The sequence below is a fragment of the Stegostoma tigrinum genome, chromosome 4, assembly GCF_030684315.1.
Source record: "Stegostoma tigrinum isolate sSteTig4 chromosome 4, sSteTig4.hap1, whole genome shotgun sequence".
In the NCBI taxonomy this organism is placed as follows: domain Eukaryota; kingdom Metazoa; phylum Chordata; class Chondrichthyes; order Orectolobiformes; family Stegostomatidae; genus Stegostoma; species Stegostoma tigrinum.
Window position 1 is genome coordinate 43,867,489 of NC_081357.1, and position 21,008 is coordinate 43,888,496.

Genomic DNA, 21,008 nt, shown 5'->3' on the forward strand with positions numbered 1-21,008 from the left:
TTACTGAGTAGTGCTTGACCCAAGATCCTCAAATGGCAACCAGTGACTGGGAGCAACCTCACATTGCTGAGGATTTTGGGTGTCGCTTAAACAGATAGTACCTTTTATGATTCACTTGCTGCTAGAAGTCTAAAGTGCCTTTTCAAACCAAATTGGGAGTCTTTCTGCAATCATTCCATCAAATCTCATTCCAAAATGTATTGAGGATCTTATCTACACTGCTACTCAACCCTGTAAGAATTAACTTGAGAAAGTGAACATTTAGCCATGTATACCTTTCTCTGCAGAGGAATGAAAGGAGGATTTGAGCAAGACAGAGCAGCACCAGGTCCTGCAGAATAACAGGACTGGAGGGCAAAACAGACCTCATCACCTGCAGGTTACAGAGTATCTTTCCCCCAGCAGAACCTTCAGTGCCCAATATGTAAACTTCTGATCCAAATACCTCTGAAAAGGTGTGTCAGCCAATTCAATGTTTATCTTCAGTGAAAGTAGGTGCAAGGAGCTCACATAAATAACTGCAATAAGTATTGTATCTGAATCAATGTTTGAATGCTAAACCTGCAGGTATCTGAACATAGCTAGAAGTACTAAGATAAATTATAATAAATTAGCTAAAGTTGAATGCATACCACAGACTTAAATGTGTTGTGAATTATTGATACAGAACTCATTTTATGTCCATTTTCATAACAATCCCTCAATAAATTAAAGGGTGATCAAAAATTATCTTTCATGCCAAAGCCAGAAATTCTCAGTTCTGTAATTTTGATGCAATGCTAGCAATTTCATGTCAAATGAATATGTTAAGGGAAGACTAACAATAGCCTTGCCATAATGATCTCATATTAAACAATAAAATCTAAAAGGGCAGTCTTTTATCTCACAATGATGAGTGCCTCGTTCATTTAATCTTTTCCAAAATGATTGAGCCCCAGCATTAAGTCATGTCTGCTATGCTAATAGAATTGATCTGCAGGTGCCATTCAAACATTGCACCAAATAAGCAACAAAAACCTGAGGATACAAGCAGAGATAAAAGAATGATTTGCTGTCATTCAGAATCTGTACTCACCACAATATTTTCTTGGGTAGGTATGCTCTTTTTTGATTTCTTTTTCCCAACAGTTAAACCAGAGTAGCTTTTTAATACTTCTTCAAACTGAGCTTTTGTCTTTGCCTTGGCTTCACTTTCTCCTATAAGTCGTAATGGTTAAAAGACTGTAAATTCAGCACTCACCCAGAGGCAAATTTAGGAGATAAAATGGTATTCATGTTACATCTGCTGTGATTCATATGACAATTAATTACAGTACAAAAGCAATCAAGAGGCAAGCATGAACAATTTTAAAATCGTATTTGAATATTTAGCAAAAATTTTAAACATTTTAAAAATAATAAGGTCAACATGCTTTAAAGAAAGTGCTATTGCAAACAAATAACAAGATCACAATGTCCACAGAGGAAACTGAAAAACAAAAATGCAGTTGTTCAAGTAAGTTGTTAAATGAATAAATAGCCAAATTAAAGACATTTCATATGGATAAATAAAAACATTTATAGTCTTAAAACCAGGCTCTCTGTGAATCTGCAACTTGCCCTAGCACAGTAATCAAAATTTTTAAAATAGCTTTGTTTCATTATTATTAACAATTATTTATCTTTAGAATCTCTTTTGCATCAGTTTTGTTTTGGCCTGATCTTTTACCACTATAATAAACTATCTTCTACTGATTTCAGTCACATGGTAGTTGACCTCCATTAACAAAATAAATGTAAACAATGACACGAAAACTGGTCAAAACCATGTGCAGGGATCATTCATAATGTCCAAGTAGTTTTGTGATTAGTGAAAGTGGCTAGGGATGATAAATGATGGGAAGTAGCACTGATATGGTATACACAGTATGCTCATCACAAATCTTTTATATTTTAAAAACTAGACCAATAGGATAAGAAGTATCTCTTATTCACTGGCAGACTAGGCCTCACTAAAAATGTAAATGACCTTTGATCCAGAAGCAATATGTTAGGGACATCTGCAATGTCTTTTTGGTGTTTATGGATTTTTAAAGAGTTTGCATTAATTGCAAAGACTCAATCAATAAGAAGAAATACTAGTCCATTTGACTTTACCCTTGTCTTGGAAACAGTACCAACGGGAGTGAAGTTAAGGTAAATCGATCTGGATGCGCAGTTTTCAGTTTGCTTTTACATTAGCTGATCAGACTGTTCTGATTTATTAAAACGGTTGAATGAAACAGTCTCTGGGAATCTGTGCAATTTAGCTGGTTGTGAATCTAGGAAAGGACATTCAACAGAATTATGCCATTCAGATGATGACAGGCTCCAAGAACCTTGGATGGAATATTGCTGTCAATTAACTCAAATCAAGGGTAAATCAGAAGCTAGAAAAAGCATGTTAAGAAAGGCACTATTGCAATAATTATGGGGGTCTATAGTATGCAGATGGACTGGGAAAATCAGTTTGGTAGCAGATCTCAAGAAAAGGAATTCATGGAATGTCTACAAGATGGTTTTCTTGGAGCAGCTTGTGGTTCAGCCCACTAGAGAACAGGCAGTTCTGGATTTGATAATGTGTAATGAGGCAGACTTGATTAAGGAGCTTAAGGTGAGGGAACCCTAGGGAGCAATGACCGTTACATGATGAATTCATCCTGCACTTTGAGAAGTAAAAGCTAGAATCAGTTGCAAAGGTATTACAACTGAGTGAAGGTATCTATAAATACATGAGGGTGAGTGAAGGTATCTATAAATACGTGAGGGAGGAGCTGGCCAGAGATGACTGGAAGGGGAACCTAGCAGGGAAGACTGTGGAGTAGCAGGGGTAGGCATTTCCTATCAGTTTGGAAGGTACAGCAGAAATTCATCCCAAGGAAGAAGCAATCATGGCTGACAAGGGAAGTCAGGGGCAGCATAAAAGCAAAAGAAAAAGTACACAATGTGGTGAAAATTAGTGGGCAGCCAGAGGATTGGATGCCTTTAAAAACCAGCCAGGATAACTAAAATGGCATAAGAGGGGAGAAGATGAAATATGAGATTAAGCTAGCTAATAATATTAAAGAAGATTGCAAGAGTTTTCAAAATATATAAAAGGTGAGAGAGAGAGACAACAGTGAACATTGATCACTGGAAAATGAGGCTGGAGAAGTCGTAACAGGGAGCAAACAAATGGTGGAGGAACTGAATAGATACATTGCACCAGCTTTCACAGTGCAAGACACCAGCAGCATATTAGAACTTCAACAAGAGTCAAGAGGTAGAGTTGAGTATAGTGGCCATCTCTAAGGAGAAAATGCTGGGGAAACTGAAAGGTCTGAAGGTGAATAAATCACTTGGACCAAGCAGACCACACCCAAGTTCAGGAGGAGATCGCTGAAGAGAATGTAGAGGCATTGATAATGATCTTTCAAGAATCACTGGAGTCAGAGATGGTCCCAGAGAACTGAAAAATGGCAAATGTAACATCCTATTTATGAAGGGAAGGAGATGGAAGACAAGAAGCCTAATGCCAGTTGGTGTGACCCCAGTCATTGGTAAGGTTACAGTCCATTATTGAGGATCAGATTGTGGAATATTTTGAAACACACAGTAAAATAGAGTAGAGTCAACACACTTCATCAAGAGGGAGATTATGCCTGACAAATCTGCTAGAATTCTTTGAGGAGGTAACAAGCAAGTTAGACAAAGGAGAGATAGTGAACATGATCTATTTGGATTTCCAGAAGGCTTTTGGCAAGGTTGAATTACAGGACCCACAGGACAGACTATGGCCAAGGGCACAGCCTCAGAGTTAAGGGATGCCCTTGAGAACTGAGGGGCATTTCTTCAGCCAGAAGGTGGTTAAATCCATGGAACTCGTTGCTGTAGAGGGCTGTGGAGACCAAGAAATTGAGTGTATGTAAGTCAGAGATAGATAGGTTTTTGATTGGTAAGGGTTTGGGGATTATGGAGAGAAGACAGAAGAATGGGGTTGAGAAACGTATAAGCCGTGATTAAATGGCTGTGCAGACTCGATGGGCTAAGCAGTCTAACTGCTCCTACATCAAATAGTCTTACAATAATAAAGTGAAAGATTCTATATTAGAGACTGAGATTCTATATGAGAGCCTTTTAAACCTGTCCATGTGAGTACTGCAGGTGCTTGTGGGTACGACAAACTTACCTTTATTATATGGATTATTTAAAGTGATATCTACCTTTTTATTATAATTAAAATTTGCCTGTTAATTTTCAATTATTTGGATTCATGTTCAAATAAAAGACATACTTTGAGAAATCGTGCTTATAATTTCTTAGTGTATTATTCAGTAAAGTTGTTCATTTTGGATGTACGGATCTTCTCCAGGGATTGTAATAAAAGTGAATGTGGAAGGCATCACTCCAGTTTGGCTGAAAGCTTAAAGTTCACCAAAACTAAGGAAAAAACAGCCAGACAATGTTAATGCACAAAATATTAACAAGGTCAAATTATGATGAAGGTTGCTTTTTAGGGATGGGACACAATGTGTAGCTAAGCTATCTGATTTAGCACCTATTAAAACTGATACTAAGAGCTAAAATGAGAATTGTCGCACTCAGCACTAATATACTTTGTCTAGATGTGTGCACTCAGTAAAAGAATAAAAGCAAAATACTGCAGATATTGGAAATTTGAAGTAAGGCAATGAGTGCTGGAAAAGCTCAGCAGGCCCAGGAATGTTTGTCATCAAATAACAACAGTTAAATGTTTCAAGTCAAATCTGTGTCTTTTGGAACTGGTTCCAAATGGAAGAGTTCTGTAAAAGAATCATGCTCAACTCAAAACATTACCTGTAACTCTCCTTGTATGCTGTCAGATCTAAGTTTCTACAGCACTTTGTTTTTAACTCTCATAACTTTTTCAATGAATGAGACCAATTCAATATCAAACAGTATTTTTATGAAATAAAAAGCAAAAAACAAAACTGCAGATGCTGAATATCTGAAAATCTGATTCTTCTGCAGGTGATCACAAACTTGCGGCATTTTCTGAGTTTCCACACCCTCCTACCCCAGAATGTGCATCTAAGCCCAGAGGCTGACTGACTCTACCATGTGTTTCCAAAGAATTTATTTTATTTCCAATGTCTAGCATTCTCCTTTTCTATCAAAATCAATGAAGGTAAATCATACCTGCTGGCATCTTTCTTTAGACTGTACTTAGATATCCTCCTGATGTGCAACATTCCCAGATAAAAACTTCAGGAGGGAGTCAACCTAAAAATCATTGAGAGAAGAGTAATTTCAGAAACAACAATGAATGGCTGTGCATGTGAGTACAGAAGACAGCAGAGGGGAAGGGGAGGGTAGAAGGAGGAATCTAGATTTTATGCATCAAAGATATGCAATAAGGAAAACGTTCGAACTGTTGCTGTGATAAGTCAATGTTTTCAAATTCTATGGACTAAACAGTTTTAAATAGCAAAGACAGTCTTAAAATAGCCAAGACAGACTTAAAATAGCCACAGCAAATTGCAACCAGAAAAAATAGCCAAGTTTTGTATTTGAGAACATAAAATTATCCGAACTGAAATTAACATTTTTATTCAAAAACACTGAAATTAATCTACCCAGTAAGGTGTGAAAAACAACTCATCTATTTTTGTTTGAAAAGAAAAACAAGAAAAATAAAAGAGCTGCAGATGCTGGAAATCTGAAACAAAAACAAACTGCTGGAGAAACTCAGCATGTCTGGCAGTATCTCAGGAGAGAAAACAGAGCCAACATTTCAGGTCTAGAGAGCCTTCTTCAGTTATAGAGAAGGGTCTCCAGACCCAAAATGTTATCTCTGTTTTCTCTCCACAGATGCTGCCAGACTGTTTAAGTTCCTTCAGCTATTCCCGTTCTTGTTTCTTTCTTTGGTTGATTCACTGTGATGTTTTACATATTTAAGATGAAAATTGTCTTCACTCGCAATTACCAAGTCTGGGTTTTTTGGTAATTAACTCAGACTTTGAAATACACAAGCCATTTGTATTTCAGGGAGCTGCTTTTAACAAAACTATTTGCTTACCCTCTCAACAGGAGTGTAACTTGCATTAGATATTGGGAATCAATCTATTGTATACTTATTCAGCCAAAAATTAAAGAATTTTGAGACAAAACCTGAACTGCATGAAGCCACAATTACGTAACTTTCACACAGACGCAACGGCGGCTTCTAACCCACTTCCCAAGCATTTCCAGTGAATGGATCAGTATGTTAACAGCCGCTTGCTTATCAAGGATCTATCTACATCTGCCTTTAAAATATTCATGTTTCCACTGCCTTTTTGAGGAGATTTTCAAAATATTCTCATCTTTGTCTTAAATGGGAGACCCCATATTTTTAAATTATGATCTCTACTTCTACATTCTCCTACAGGAAGAAACATCATTTCCACATCCACTTTGTCAAGATCCTTCAAGATCTTGTATGTTTCTCACTCTTCTAAACGCCAACAGATGCAAGCATTGCATGCTTAACCTATCCTCATAAGACAACTTGCTCATTCTAGATATTAGTTTGGACGACCTTCTCTATGTTTCCAACATATTTACAACTTTCCTTAAATAAAGAGTCCAAAACTTTTCACCGTACTCCAGATATGGTCTCACCAAGGCTCTGAATAACTGAACAAAGCCTTCCAATCTTTGTGTACAGCTGTTCTTCCAATAAACGGTAACATTCCATTAGCTTTCCTAAATACTTGTTGTATCTGCATACCAACCTTATACAATTCATGCACTAGGAAGCCCAAATCCCTCTGCATCTCAGAGCTGTACAATCTCTCACATTTGGATGATATGTTTCTTTCTTATTCCTCAAGCTGAAATGGACAAATCCTCAAGTTGAAATGGACAATTTCATATTTTCCCATGTTATACCCCAATTGTCAGATCATTGCTACTCACTTAACCAATCTACTTCCTTTTGCAGCTTCATTAAGTCCTCTTCACAACTTAACCACTCATGATATTATGCCGATTTGAAAATGACCCACTTACACCTACTGTTTCCTGAGGGTTAGCCAATCTTTTATCAATGCCAATTTATCACCCTTGACACAAACTGAATTTATTACTCACAATAACCTTTAATGTGGCACACAAGTCTAAACCTAAGCTAGTACTTCCATCAGCTCCTTTTTATGCATGGCACAGACTATAGCATACATTGTTTTAATTGGCACCTTTAAACCAGAACTCCAAAAACCAGCAAAAACTAAATAACTGAAAGACTGAAAGTTTACTGTATCATCAGGATCTCCACAGTGTCTGAATCATTCAGTTGAGATGCAAGTCAGAAACTTCTCTGCCATTATGTTTTTTATAAGGCAAAGCTGCATTATTATTGAAACAATACTGTGTGGAGCTAGAGGAACACACAGATCAGACAGCATCAGAGGAGTAGGAAAGATGACGTTTTGGGTCGGGGTCCTTCTTCAGAAATGTCAACTTCCCTGGTCCTCTGATTCTGCCTGGCCTCCTGCATTCCTCCCGCTCCACACTGTTGTCTCTGACTCCAGCATGTACAGTTCTTACTATCTCCGACTGCATTATTATTTAAATGTTTTATGCTGTAAATAAAGAATAACAGCAATATGTAAACCCCTTCCATTATGTTTCCACTACTAGCGTGTGTTTTTACATTGATCAAGTGGTCCAGGTAATTAACCGGAATATTAAATCAACCAGTATATACCAGGTCCCATTGGTGCCGATTATAAAAAGTTTGCTGTATTTAAAAAAAATTGGTTAAGCATGGCTTCACTTTCACAAAACCAAAATGACTCTGTGTCAGTATGAATTTGAATTTAACAAATGCCCAACTATCACATCTTTAGTCACACCTTCCAGCATCTTCACCATCATAAGCTAACTGGGTTACAGTTTTCTGCTTTCTGTCTCCCTCCTTTTTGAAAAAGGCAAGGCGTTAGTTATTTTCAGAATTTATTGGAACCTTTCCTAAATCTAAGTCTTTGAAAATTACATCAAATATCTCACTCTAACAAGATCCAGGGATATATCAACCTGCATCTCCAACAATTCACTCAGTGCCACGTCCGTGGTGATTGTAATTTTCCTGGCTTCCTCTCTATTTTCCATTTCCTGATTAACAGTTACTTCTGGGATGTTAATTGAATTTCCATTATGAAGACCAATAAATAAAATTTATTTATCTGCAATTTCCCATTTTTTGTTATTAATTCCCTAGACGCACTTTCTATAGGACCAATGCTCACAATTGTTCACAATTTCCTTTTTTAAACATCTTAAGAAACTCCTGCTATCCCTTTTCATACTTCTAACAAGTTTTCTCCCATATTCTAATTTTCCCTCCTTTTTTAAAATTTGTTCTTTGAATGTGGGGCATTGCTGGCAACATTTATTTATTTATTGTTGATCAATAATTGTTGAGTAAGCTGCCTCTTTGAATTGCTGCAGTCCATGGGGCATAGAGAAGATCACAAGTGCTGTAGGGAAGACTGTTCTAGGATGTTGACCCAGCGACAGTGAACAGTTACATAGTCTGAAGTCAAGATACAATGTGGAGGGGAACACACAGGTATTGTCCTTATAGATGGTAAAATTCATGGGCTTGGAAGATGCTGTTGAGGGGCTCTTGGTAAGTTAGTGCAGTGCACCCTGTGCAATGGTGAAGTATATGTTGAAGCTGCTAGTTACAGTAGCTGGATTGTTGAGCATCATGACTGCTAGTGAAGCGGCACCCAGCCAAGAACATGGTAAGTGCTCCAACGCACTTAGGAATTGCAGATAGTGGACAGGCAGTGGGGAGAGAAGGTAATGAGCTACTCATTGTAGAATTCCAGGTTTCTGACTTATTCCTCCAATCACAGTATTTTTATGACATTGCAACCTCCAGGATGTTGGCTGGCGATTCAGCAATGATACTGTTATTAAACCTCAAGGGGTGATGATTACATTCTCTCTTGTTGGAAATGTTCATTGCCTGGTACTTACATATAGTGTGATTATTGCTGGCCACTTATCAGCCTAAATCAGGTCATGCTGCATATGGACACTGAATGTTTCAAAGGAGTCACAAATAGTGCTGAACATTGTTTCATGATTGCAGATCACCAGATCATCAACTTATGATGGAGGTACAGTCTTTGAAGAAACAATTGAAGATGATCATGATTCGAATATTCTTATCCTGAGGAACATCTGCTGTGATATCTCAGGACTGAGACGAGTGATCTCCAACAATCACAACTACCTTCCATTGTGCTAGATTTCTTAGCAAATCTAAACACCCTTCCTCTATTAAGAGCAACTAGCTTACAAGACTTAGCTAACAGTTTTGCACATCCCACCTGGAATCCAGTTTTTACCAAGTTACATGTGCTTTTCCTTATCAAAAAAGAAAAACAATTCCTGACCTAAACTGAAAACCTAATGCTTAACTGTGCAGTTGGTGGAGAACGTAGAATGTTGGGCTTTATAAGAAGAGGGTTCAAGCACAGGATCTGGGATACCTTGCTACAATGGTACAAGGTGAAACCACACCTGGACAACTGTGTGTAGTTTTAGGCTTCTGACCTATGTAAGGATGCTCTTGCTATGGAGGAAATACAACAAAGGTTGACTAGACAGATTCCTGAATAGCATAACTGACATATGACAAGAAACTGGGTCAGTAAGAATTATATTCACTGGAGTTTAGAAGAAGGAGGGTGATCTCATAGAAAGCTACAAAATTCTAACCAGAATAGACAGAATAAATGCTGGAAAGATGTTACTGATGATAGGGCATGCGGTAGGTCATTTATAACTGAGATAGGGAGAAATTTCTTCACCCTCAGAGCGGGGAGTCATTTGGAATACTCTGCCTTAGGAAACAGTTGAGGCCAAAACACTTAATGTTTTCGAAAGGAATTAGAGAGAATTCTAAAACAAAATACCAAATAATATCTAAGAACAGAATATCTGTCAACATTTAAAATTTTATATTAAAGTCTCAAATATCTCTTCAGAGGTCTTACTGAATGTGCCTAAGACTTCAGTGAAAGAGATTTTTTTCTACTTTTGGACCCCTCCTGCTTTGCAAATGTGGGCATTAACCATGCATATAAGTTCCTCCCACTTTTATGCAATGTTGTATCATTTAACATTATTCCTTAATTATTTGGTGGAGATTCCTGTATAAGTTTGTGGCCTTCAATATAGTCAATTTATGACCTTATACACTTATACACTTAAATCTGGATTCACTGCATTTGTCTCTTATTCATTCAATCTTACATGAATCAGTAAGGATTTTGCATTTCTCTGTGAGTATTGTCTTATTTTAGTCTTTAATGGTATTCATGTGATAAGGATCTTTTCATATCAGTTGGAAGGATTTAGTTTTCCTCCTGTTAATTAACATTTTACCTTTGCACTTGGTATGATGTAGCCATGTGTCTGTCCAGGCTTTCATTTTGGTGATTTAACTATTGTTTATTCCTTTTTATTGTCTGTGCTGACTGCTAACTTAATAGCATATGTGTCATCTACATGTCCCCTTCTATGTAGACATGCTATTTATTCTTTACTTGCTGGCGTAATGAAATCGAACATGCTTTACACCTCCTTGAACTTTTATCTTTACTGGTTTTTAAGGATTTGGTGTCCTATCTAATTAATGATATTTATTTGTCAAATCAAATCTATATTCTAACCATACACTGTTACACCTGTTACTTGACTAATAAATGCGAAGGAATAATCTTACATCAACACAACTAAAATAAATCAAAGCATACAACAGCACAATATTACAATACCAAAAATAATTACAAAAGTACAAAACAGACTGACACTACAACAATGAAATTATGCTGTCGACCACAGACTTTTTGGCAGAAAAGGGGCTTGTAATGTTAAAGTACATATGTGGAAATGTGAATAGTCATTGGCTCAATAGACACAAAAGCTTATTAAGTGGGTATGAGAGAAAATTAAATTCAGCAAATAAAATTGTCTTGAGTTTGACGTAATGCTGTAAATAGTAACAGGAGTGTCAATGATAATTGAAAAATCGGGCTCCACAGATTCGTCTACTCAGGCAGATCAAGCATTGCATCTATTGTACAGTTATCAACCCTAATTTTAAAAAGCACCATATTTGTTCAGTATTAACAGGATTGCCAGTGTATAGGGAAATTCAAAAGACCTTGGCTAGATGCCAGGTGATCAGTCCCAAGATGCAGAGGTTGCAGATTCATGGCTGTCACTGCTGTCATTCCGTTGTAAAACAGCTAAAGCTTTGTATGAGCCTCTTCTTACTTTAACTGAAAGTCACCACTCTCCTAACTTAGAAGTCTTATACTTCCTTGTACCTTTAGACTCTGTTAGAAGGCTTACAGTCATGACAGTCACCCCAATGAGGGGTGAGTGGCTGTGTGTGCGAGCCTGTGTGTGGGGGCATGTGAAAGTGTGTGCGTGCTGGAAGGAAGGGGGTCTCTGTCCTATCACGAATCTTTGTGATCCCTACCTTTGTTAGTCCTGGAACCCATGTAGCTTTGTTGTAATCACAACCAGTAGAAGACATCTTTAACTATACCCCAAAGTCCGCTGCCACCTTTGCAAGGCCCAGCCCCGTACCAATTCCACTGCTCCACCGTGGCTTAATACACATGCTGTTGGTGAGATGGGGGTGCGGACCAGAAAAAACGCCCACCTGAATCCCAAAAGCACAAATGTGTAGTCTACTTGTGTAGAATAAAGCTCTATTGCTCTGCTTCTGAGTCTATTTGCAGAAGTGTTACCTTGAAATGTGATATGATATTGTTTTACAGCAGGTCAGGTCAGAGACAAATTGATGGGGATTGATTTAAACAAATAGGTTGTTGAGCATGAACTCATCCCTACTGATTATCAGGATGAGCATTTAATGCACACTCTTAAGCTAACCTACAGGCAGAATTATGATACTAAGAAGTCAGGCGACCACAGAGAATGTCCCAGTTGTCACGTGTTAGAATTTTTTGTAACCTATAAAATGCAACTAAACGATCGACACTTGGCTACAGAGTAAAGGATTTAGAGGCCTTAACATGCTGCCGTATGCCGCAGTAAAAACATGAGTATAAACTGGAATCCAATTATTGCACTGATTACGAAGGGAAACAACTCAGGGAGGTGTGTTATGGCCACAGCTGCTCGACTGGGTCTGCAGGAGATGATGAAGGAATCAACTTCAGAGGAAAATCCAACTGACCTTGTCCTCACCAATCTATCTGTCACAAGTACACTACTGCCCCTCTGACCAGCAGGGCCCCTCTTCACACTGAAGATACTCTCCATTGCGCTACCATCAAACTGAAAATTGAACATGGTGGGATGTCAGAAGCAGAATTATGTTCAACTACAATGTTTAATCTCACGGTCTGGCATATCCCCTATTTTATTAACATCAAACTAGGAGATCAACCTTTGTTTAACGAAAAGTACGAGTGGCTATGCCCATAACAGCAGCAGGCACAGGTAACACATAGGTTTTAATTTGGAGAAGCTATGCAGCAGAAAGTGTATACAACAGACTGGGCTAGGCTAATGCACAACAGATAGATTCAATCAAAGGTCTATAGTCCTGCCATAGCCAGTCGTGAATGGTTGTGAACAAATTAACAACCAATAGAAAATGGAAGCTCCACAAATATTGCCACCCTTAGAGAAGGGGAAGCCCAGCACATCAGTGGAAAAGTTCAAACTGAAATATTTGTATTCACCCGTAAGTACTGAGTAACGGTCCATCTCAATCTCCTTCTGGGGTCACCAGCACACAGATGCCAATCTTCAATCAATTCTACTTGTTATATGATATCAAGAAATGGCTGAAAGCACTGGAAATTGCAAAGAATATGGGCTCTGGCAACATTCAACAACAGTACTTACACTCAAGAAGTAGCCACACTCCTCGCTAAGCCGTCTAGTATAGATAAAATACTGGGATTTACCCAACAGTATGGACAATTGCTCAATTATATCCTGTGCACAAAGAACAGGAAAATGGCACCTCAGCTAATTACCGCCTTATCAATCACTTCATCACTTACAACAGAGGGGTCATTGAGCGCTATCAAATGCTACAAAGGAATAAGTTGCTCGCTGATGTTCAGTTGGATTCTGCCAGAGCCACTTAGGTCCAAACCTCATTACAGCCTCAGTCCAAACATGACAAAATAGCTGAAGTGATCGTGATTAACTGTGACAACACAGAAACATTTGACTGAGTATTACATCAAAACTGGTGCCAGTGAGAATCAGTCATAGTTAGCACAAAGACGGCTGTGGGTATTGCAGGCCAATTAACTCAGCAGTGCGGCATTGTAGAATTTCCTCAAATTAGTTTCCTAGGCCCAACCATCTTCAGCAGCTTCAGTGACCTTCCTGCCATCATGACGTCAGAAGTAGAGATGAACACACAATGGTCAGGACCATGCGTGACTCCTCATATTGAAACAGATAATGCCTCGATGCAACAACACTTGGAATGGCATCCAGGCTTGGGTAAATAAGTGAGCAGTAACATTCATGCCATATTAGCTCTCAGCAATTTCCAACAAGAGAGAATCTTACCATCGCTCCTTGACATTGATGGCATTAACACTTGTGAATTCCCATCATAAACATTTTGTGGAGTATCATTGTTCAGAAACAGAAACGGACCAGCTACAACTAATACTGTGGCCGTTAGGGGAGATCAGAGGCTATGAATTACGCAGCAAGTAATTCAAATCCTGACTCCTCAAATGCTTGTCCATCATTTAGAAGACAGGATTCTGGTGAAATGTTTTTCACTTGCATGATTGGGTGCAGCTCCAATAATATTTAAGATGCTGGACGCCACATTGAAAAAAACAGCCTGCTTGTTTGGCACCTCATCCAGAACTTTGAGTCCACGGTTTTTTGTCATTTATATAAATGGTTTGTATGTGAAGGCAGAAGGTATGATTAGTAAGTTTGCAGATGGCACCAAGATTGGTTGTAATGGACAGCAAAGGAAGTTATCTCAGGACCTTGATCAGATGGATCAAGGGGCCAAGGCGTGGCAGATAGAGTCTAATTTACATAAATGTAAGGTGCTACATTTTGGTAAGACAATTCAGGGTAAAACTTATACACTTCATGTTAAGATCCTGGCGAGTGTTGCTGAACAAAAGACTTTGAGCATAGGTTCATAGCTCCCTGAAAGTGCAGTCGCAGGTAGACAGAGCAGTGAAGTGACGGAACAAAAACAAAGCTACTGGAAAAGCTCAGCAGGTCCAGTAGCATTCATGAAGAAGAAAATCAGAGTTAACGTTTTGGGTCTGGTGCCGTCCTCAGAAGTGAAAGTATTGGTCAGTGCACTGAGTGTAGGAGTTGGGAGGTCATGTTGCAGCTGTACGGGGCATTGGTTAGGCCAAGTTTGGAATATGATACACAATTCTGAACTTCCTGCTACAGGAAAGATTATAGAATTCCTGCAGTGTGGGAGAAAGCCATTCAGCTCATTAAACCCAAAGCCAGCATCCCACCCAGACAGCCCCTCACCCCCCAATCTCTGTAATCCTGCATTTCCAATGGCCAATCCACCTAGCCTGCACATCTTTCGGTTGTGGGAAGAAACCCATGCATGCGCGGGGAGAATGTGCAAACTCCACATGGATGTTCAATGGAGGGCGGAATCAAATCCAGGGACCTGGCTCTGTGAGGCAGCAATCTTAACCACTGTGCTATTGTGCCACGTAGACGTTGTTGAACTTGGAAGGGTTCAGAAAAGATTTACAAAGATGTTGCCAGATTAGAGGTTGGAGCTATAGTGAGAGGCTGGATAAGCTGGGGCTATTTTCCCTGGAGTGTCAGAGGCTGGGGGGGGTACCTTATAGAGATTTATAAAATCATGAAAAGCATGGATAGGGCGAATAGCCGAGATCTACTTCCAAGGTTAGGAGAGTCCAAAATTAAAGGGCATAGGTTTAAGATAAGAGGGGAAAGATTTTAAAGGTACTTAAGAGGCAACTTTCACAAGTAGAGGATGGTGCGTGTATGGAATGAGCTGCCAGAGGTGGTGGTGAAGGCTGATACAATTACAACACTTAAAAAGGCATCCGGATGAGTATATGAATTGGAGGGTTTAGAGGGATATGGGTCAAATGCTGGTAAATGGGACTAGATTAATATTGAATATCTGGTCACCACAGATGAGTTGGACCGAAGGGTCTGTTTTCATGCTGTATGGCTCTATAACTTTCAGTAATTTCACCACTGTCACACTGTGTGTACCAACTACAAGATGCTCTCCAGTAACCTAGGTATCACTGATAGACTTTACAAGTTTGGAAAGAGCTATCACTTCAAAAGGACAAGAATGGCAGATACATGAGAATGCCACTATATGCAAGCCCCTGTTCATGCCACACTCCATTATGACTTGGAGTTAGTTATAAGTCACATGACACCAGGTTATAGTCCAACATGTTTGTTCGAAAACACAAACTTTCAGAGTGCTGTTATATTAATTAAGCCTGCTGACACTCCACTCACACTATATTTACTAATCTGTTGACACTCGTAATTACCTGGAATTATTTTGTCATTTTCTCTTCACCTATAAATTCTGTGCCTGTGCTTCTCTCCACTTCACCTGACGAAGGTGCAGCTCTCCAAAAGCTTGTGATTTCAAATAAATCTGTTGAACTATAACTTGGTGTCATGTAACTTCTAATTTTGTCCACCCCAGTCCAACACCAGCACCGCCCCATTATGATTTGGAACTACATTGTCATTTCTTTACAGTTACTGTCAAAATTCTGAAACTTCTGTCCTAATAGCAAGGTGGGTGTTCCTGAGCCCCAAAGATTGCAGTGGTTAACAAGGGTAGCCTTTTGAACACCAATTTGGAATGGGTAATAAATGCAGTCCAAGCCAGCAACACTCACATTCCATTAACAAATAATAAATGCTCCAAACAGTTTGTTTCCTTTCCCTGCTGGGTAATCCTAATCTCAGAATTAATTTACACAGTGAAGGACAAAATGAGATTCTTCTCTCTAGTCAAAATTAGGCAAAGCTTCTAGCTTTGTTTACGCTCATAAGAACTTGGACTCAGTATCAGCACATAACTCCATCCTCTTTGTGCATGGTGACAATTAGATACTTGCTGATGCTATGTATCTGATCATTCTCTTGCTTTCAAATTCTTGCAGACTGACCAGGTCAGACAGGTTCAGGGATCTTTTAGGAAGCCTGCAACCCAATCCTACAATGTGGGCATCTTCCTTCCAAAGCTCATCTCTATGGCAACATCAATCATATGGCATTGCATCCAGACACTATGCCAGACACTGACATTCCAGGGATGACAGACCTGAGTTACACTGATAAAATGGGCCCGTTTCTATTTGAGAAAGTAACATTTTTAATAGACTACTTGGCATAAATACTTTAATTCACAAGGGATCTGGTTAGATCAGATAGGGAGAAATTATGCTAGCTCAAATTAAACTACTGCTAACTCTGAAGCCAATTAAGAGAGCTAAGTGGGATGCTAAATTCTTGTTCTCCCTAGGTCAGATTTTACAAGTCAGTCAGGCCGAATTCTGTCCGAACTTTTAAAAGAAATAATAAGCCCTGTTATGGTACATGGTACTGTCCCTACCCCACACTGAGACCTGGGTTAAGTCCCACCTGTTCCAGAGGTGTGTAATAACATGTCTGAACAGGTGATTAGAAAAATAGGTGAAGGAAGCAATATTCTTGAAGCTTGTCAAAGCAAAGAAAACAGCGCATTTGCCAAGTTACTATTTTAGATTTAGAGCCTCCAACATACCCAAACACCTCAATAAGAAAGAAAAAAAATGCAACAGCCAGGTATGCTGCTTTCTGCCAAGAATGCAATTAGTAGATTTTAATAGTTTGCACCTACATGTAAAAACAAATCTACACACTGGGGAAAGAACTGAAAAGAGGATGAAAAAAAAACTTGGAAGCGAATAGAAAAGACAGGCTTAGAGCCAGGCGAAAACAGAAATTTCTAGCAAAGCTCAAGTGCTTGGCAAGTTAACATTTTGGATCGAGTGATCCTTCCTTGGAACAGTTCTGAGGAAGGATCACTTGACTCAAAACATTAATTCTGATTTCTCTCCACAGATACTGCCAGGCCTGCTGGGCTTTTCCATCAATTTCTGTTTTTGCTTCGGATTTCCAGCACCTGCAGTTCTTTTGGGTTTTTTTTGTAGTCAGACGAAATGGCTGTAGACCATGGAGGATAAGGATTGGTTCTGTTCCTGAAGGTTACTGTTGGGCTTGCCTGGAACTGGGTAGGAAAACAACGGTAAAATGTTAAATGCATAAATGAGACAGAGGGTTGAATTGGTGCCCCAAAGGAAACTTCGCAACATATCTGCAAGCAGAACAGAGATATTCAGCAGTCACTAGTGTGTTTTAGTCTCCCCAATAAAGATGGGAAAATAAGTAAAAAAATGTGGTTTTAGATTTGAAAGATATACAAACTTCGTGGAGCACATGGGAAGAAAACTGGGGGCCTTTGCAGTTATTGGTGGAGTAGCAGTTATCTGTTTTGGCTGAAAAGAGACATGTTGCTGAAGAATTTAATCTTTTACTCATCAGGACAAATGCGAGAATGCCAAATTACAAAATAACAGAACATTAGTAATGGAGATGCCATTTGAACTTTGGCATTTTGGAATCACAAGGCATCAGGGGCCACTTTACCAGTGTTATGAGTCACTATTAACATCCTTGACGTTAATTAGCATCAGAAAAAATACGTGGAACAGTCCCTCTTCCGCACCTACACAGGCCCCAAACCCCACCTCTTCCTCCGGTACATTGATGACTGTGTCGGCACCGCCTCTTGCTCCCCAGTGGAGCTCGAACAGTTCATCCACTTCACCAACACCTTCCACCCCAACCTTCAGTTCACCTGGGCCATCTCCAGCACATCCCTCACCTTCCTGGGCCTCTCAGTCTCCATCTCAGGCAACCAGCTTGTAACTGATGTCCATTTCAAGCCCACCGACTCCCACAGCTACCTAGAATACACCTCCTCCCACCCACCCTCCTGCAAAAATTCCATCCCCTATTCCCAATTCCTCCGCCTCCGCCGCATCTGCTCCCACGATAAGACATTCCACTCCCGCACATCCCAGATGTCCAAGTTCTTTAAGGACCGCAACTTTCCCCCCACTGTGATGGAGAACGCCCTTGACCGCGTCTCCCATATTTCCCGCAACACATCCCTCACACCCCGCCCCCGCCACAACCGCCCCAAGAGGATCCCCCTCGTTCTCACACACCACCCTACCAACCTCCGGATACAACGCATTATCCTCCGACACTTCCGCCATTTACAATCCGACCCCACCACCCAAGACATTTTTCCATCCCCTCCCCTGTCAGCTTTCCGGAGAGACCACTCTCTCCGTGACTCCCTTGTTCGCTCCACACTGCCCTCCAACCCCACCACACCCGGCACCTTCCCCTGCAACCGCAGGAAATGCTACACCTGTCCCCACACCTCCTCCCTCACCTCCATCCCAGGCCCCAAGATGACATTCCACATTAAGCAGAGGTTCACCTGCACATCTGCCAATGTGGTATACTGCATCCACTGTACGCGGTGCGGCTTCCTCTACATTGGGGAAACCAAGCGGAGGCTTGGGGACCGCTTTGCAGAACACCTCCGCTCAGTTCGCAACAAACAACTGCACCTCCCAGTCGCAAATCATTTCCACTCCCCCTCCCATTCTCTAGATGACATGTCCATCATGGGCCTCCTGCACTGCCACAATGATGCCACCCGAAGGTTGCAGGAACAGCAACTCATATTCCGCCTGGGAACCCTGCAGCCATATGGTATCAATGTGGACTTCACCAGTTTCAAAATCTCCCCTTCCCCTACTGCATCCCTAAACCAGCCCAGTTTGTCCCCTCCCCCCACTGCACCACACAACCAGCCCAGCTCTTCCCCCCCACCCACTGCATCCCAAAACCAGTCCAACCTGTCTCTGCCTCCCTAATCGGTTCTTCCTCTCACCCATCCCTTCCTCCCACCCCAAGCCGCACCCCCAGCTACCTACTAACCTCATCCCACTTCCTTGACCTGTCCGTCTTCCCTGGACTGACCTATCCCCTCCCTACCTCCCCACCTACACTCTCTCCACCTATCTTCTTTACTCTCCATCTTCGGTCTGCCTCCCCCTCTCTCCCTATTTATTCCAGTTCCCTCTCCCCATCCCCCTCTCTGATGAAGGGTCTAGGCCCGAAACGTCAGCTTTTGTGCTCCTGAGATGCTGCTGGGCCTGCTGTGTTCATCCAGCCTCACATTTTATTATCTCAGAAAAAATACTAACAGTTCTTCAACTTTTGAGTCTCAAAACCACAACCTAACTACACAAAGTCTATATTTTTTACTGAACCTTTCAACCGTTCTGCCATGCCAAGATCAGTGTCCAAAAGCATAAATACCCTAACCTCTGCGTAGAAAGAAGAAGAATAAATCAATGTAATTACTTGCCAAGTACTTTTTTTAAATACAGTCAACTCTTACACAATGAAATGATTCACAATTCTGTTTTGAGTAGCAAAGACAACCTGACGTTAGTAATATGTCCTAGATACTTTGTGTAAAAAGTTTTGCTGACAAATTTATTTGGGATCACTTTTATTAAAAAAAATTAGCTGAATCTGTCCAGACTATTCTAGATTTATATTAATTGCCTCATACTTGTGTGCCCTAGCCTTTTGTAAGCTCCTAATGTACCACTCATTACACTTTACTTCCTCTCTGCATGCTCACAAGTTCACTTAAGATTCAGTTATACTGCACCCTTTGCTTATTCTCAATTAGCAACTGAAAATACAAGAACTGCCTCAGACATTTCTTTCTCCATCAAATTTCAGGGATGTAAAACCTAATTCAACATCCCAAGGCACTTAATCTACTTTCTTACTCTTTAAAACCAAATGAGTGTTTTGCTCATGTATAACACCTAAGATTTAATGCCACCATGCTGTGTACAGCTGATATATATAAAGCCCAACACATAAGCATCTTGGCATGGGTCTCAGACCCACCTCACTTTCAAGGGCTCATCTTTATTGCCCTAATATTTAAAATAGAATATTTAAATTGCAACAACAATGAAGGGTGATCTAAACTAGGAAATGTGCCTTTTGCTGTATCCTCTTTCAATCTTTCAATACAGTCTGAGAACACTTTAGAGAGACGAGGCCCAAATTGAACAATGAATTTGCTTTAATTTTACAGATATCAATGAATCACAGAGTTACAAAATCTCCGATCAAACTTACTTCTCCTCCACACAACAAGGAAAATACATGCAAGTCTGTCCTTGATAATGGACCAAATATAATGATTTTTAACATGTTTCAATGTGTGCAGGACTTCACCAGCTCTTTGAAAGCCTCCAGGCTGCCTTCCGCTCAGTAGATTTGGCCAAATGAACTTATATACTTTTCCTTTGGCATTTATGCCTCAAGGATAAGTTCCAAAAAGAGTCACATTTGAGTCAAAACATTAACTGTTTCTTTCTCCATAGATGTTGCCATACCTGAATTTCTCCAGCATATTCTGTTTTTATTTCATATCTTCAGCAGTATTTTTCTTAGCCTGTTATGCATAGGCTCACTCAGAAACTGAACTCCAAGTAGTTAACAATTCTGAAGTAAATGAGAAAATAAGCCTTTCACGTAACACCCTGAAAAACCTAAATTTGTCTACCAACCAGTTTCCACAAGCAAAACATATCACCATGTTGATTGAGATCAACAGTGAGATCCTGGAAAATGTGGACCATTTGCCATATTGTGGGAACTTCCTCTCAGGTGAAAGCAGACACAGAAAGAAGAATCATCGTCAGCTCCAATGTGTAAGTTTAGCATTCACCATCTCAGGAAGAGTATTTAAGGATCAAGACCTCAAACTCAAAATCATCACTTACCAGAATGTA

General features: G+C 40.0%; 1 protein-coding gene across 3 annotated transcripts in view; it reads right to left on the reverse strand.

Annotated features, from left to right (window-relative positions):
* ahi1 (Abelson helper integration site 1) overlaps positions 1-21,008 on the reverse strand; it is a 249,179-nt gene that overhangs the window by 208,752 nt on the left and 19,419 nt on the right. For all 3 annotated transcript variants that reach the window (XM_048531564.2, XM_048531565.2, XM_048531563.2), the window contains exons 2-3: positions 5,176-5,259; positions 1,076-1,197 (exon numbers count right to left, since the gene is read on the reverse strand). In XM_048531564.2, coding sequence (XP_048387521.1) covers positions 1,076-1,197; positions 5,176-5,185 — 132 coding nt within the window. In that variant the 5' untranslated portion in view covers positions 5,186-5,259. The remainder of the gene's footprint in view (positions 1-1,075; positions 1,198-5,175; positions 5,260-21,008) is intronic.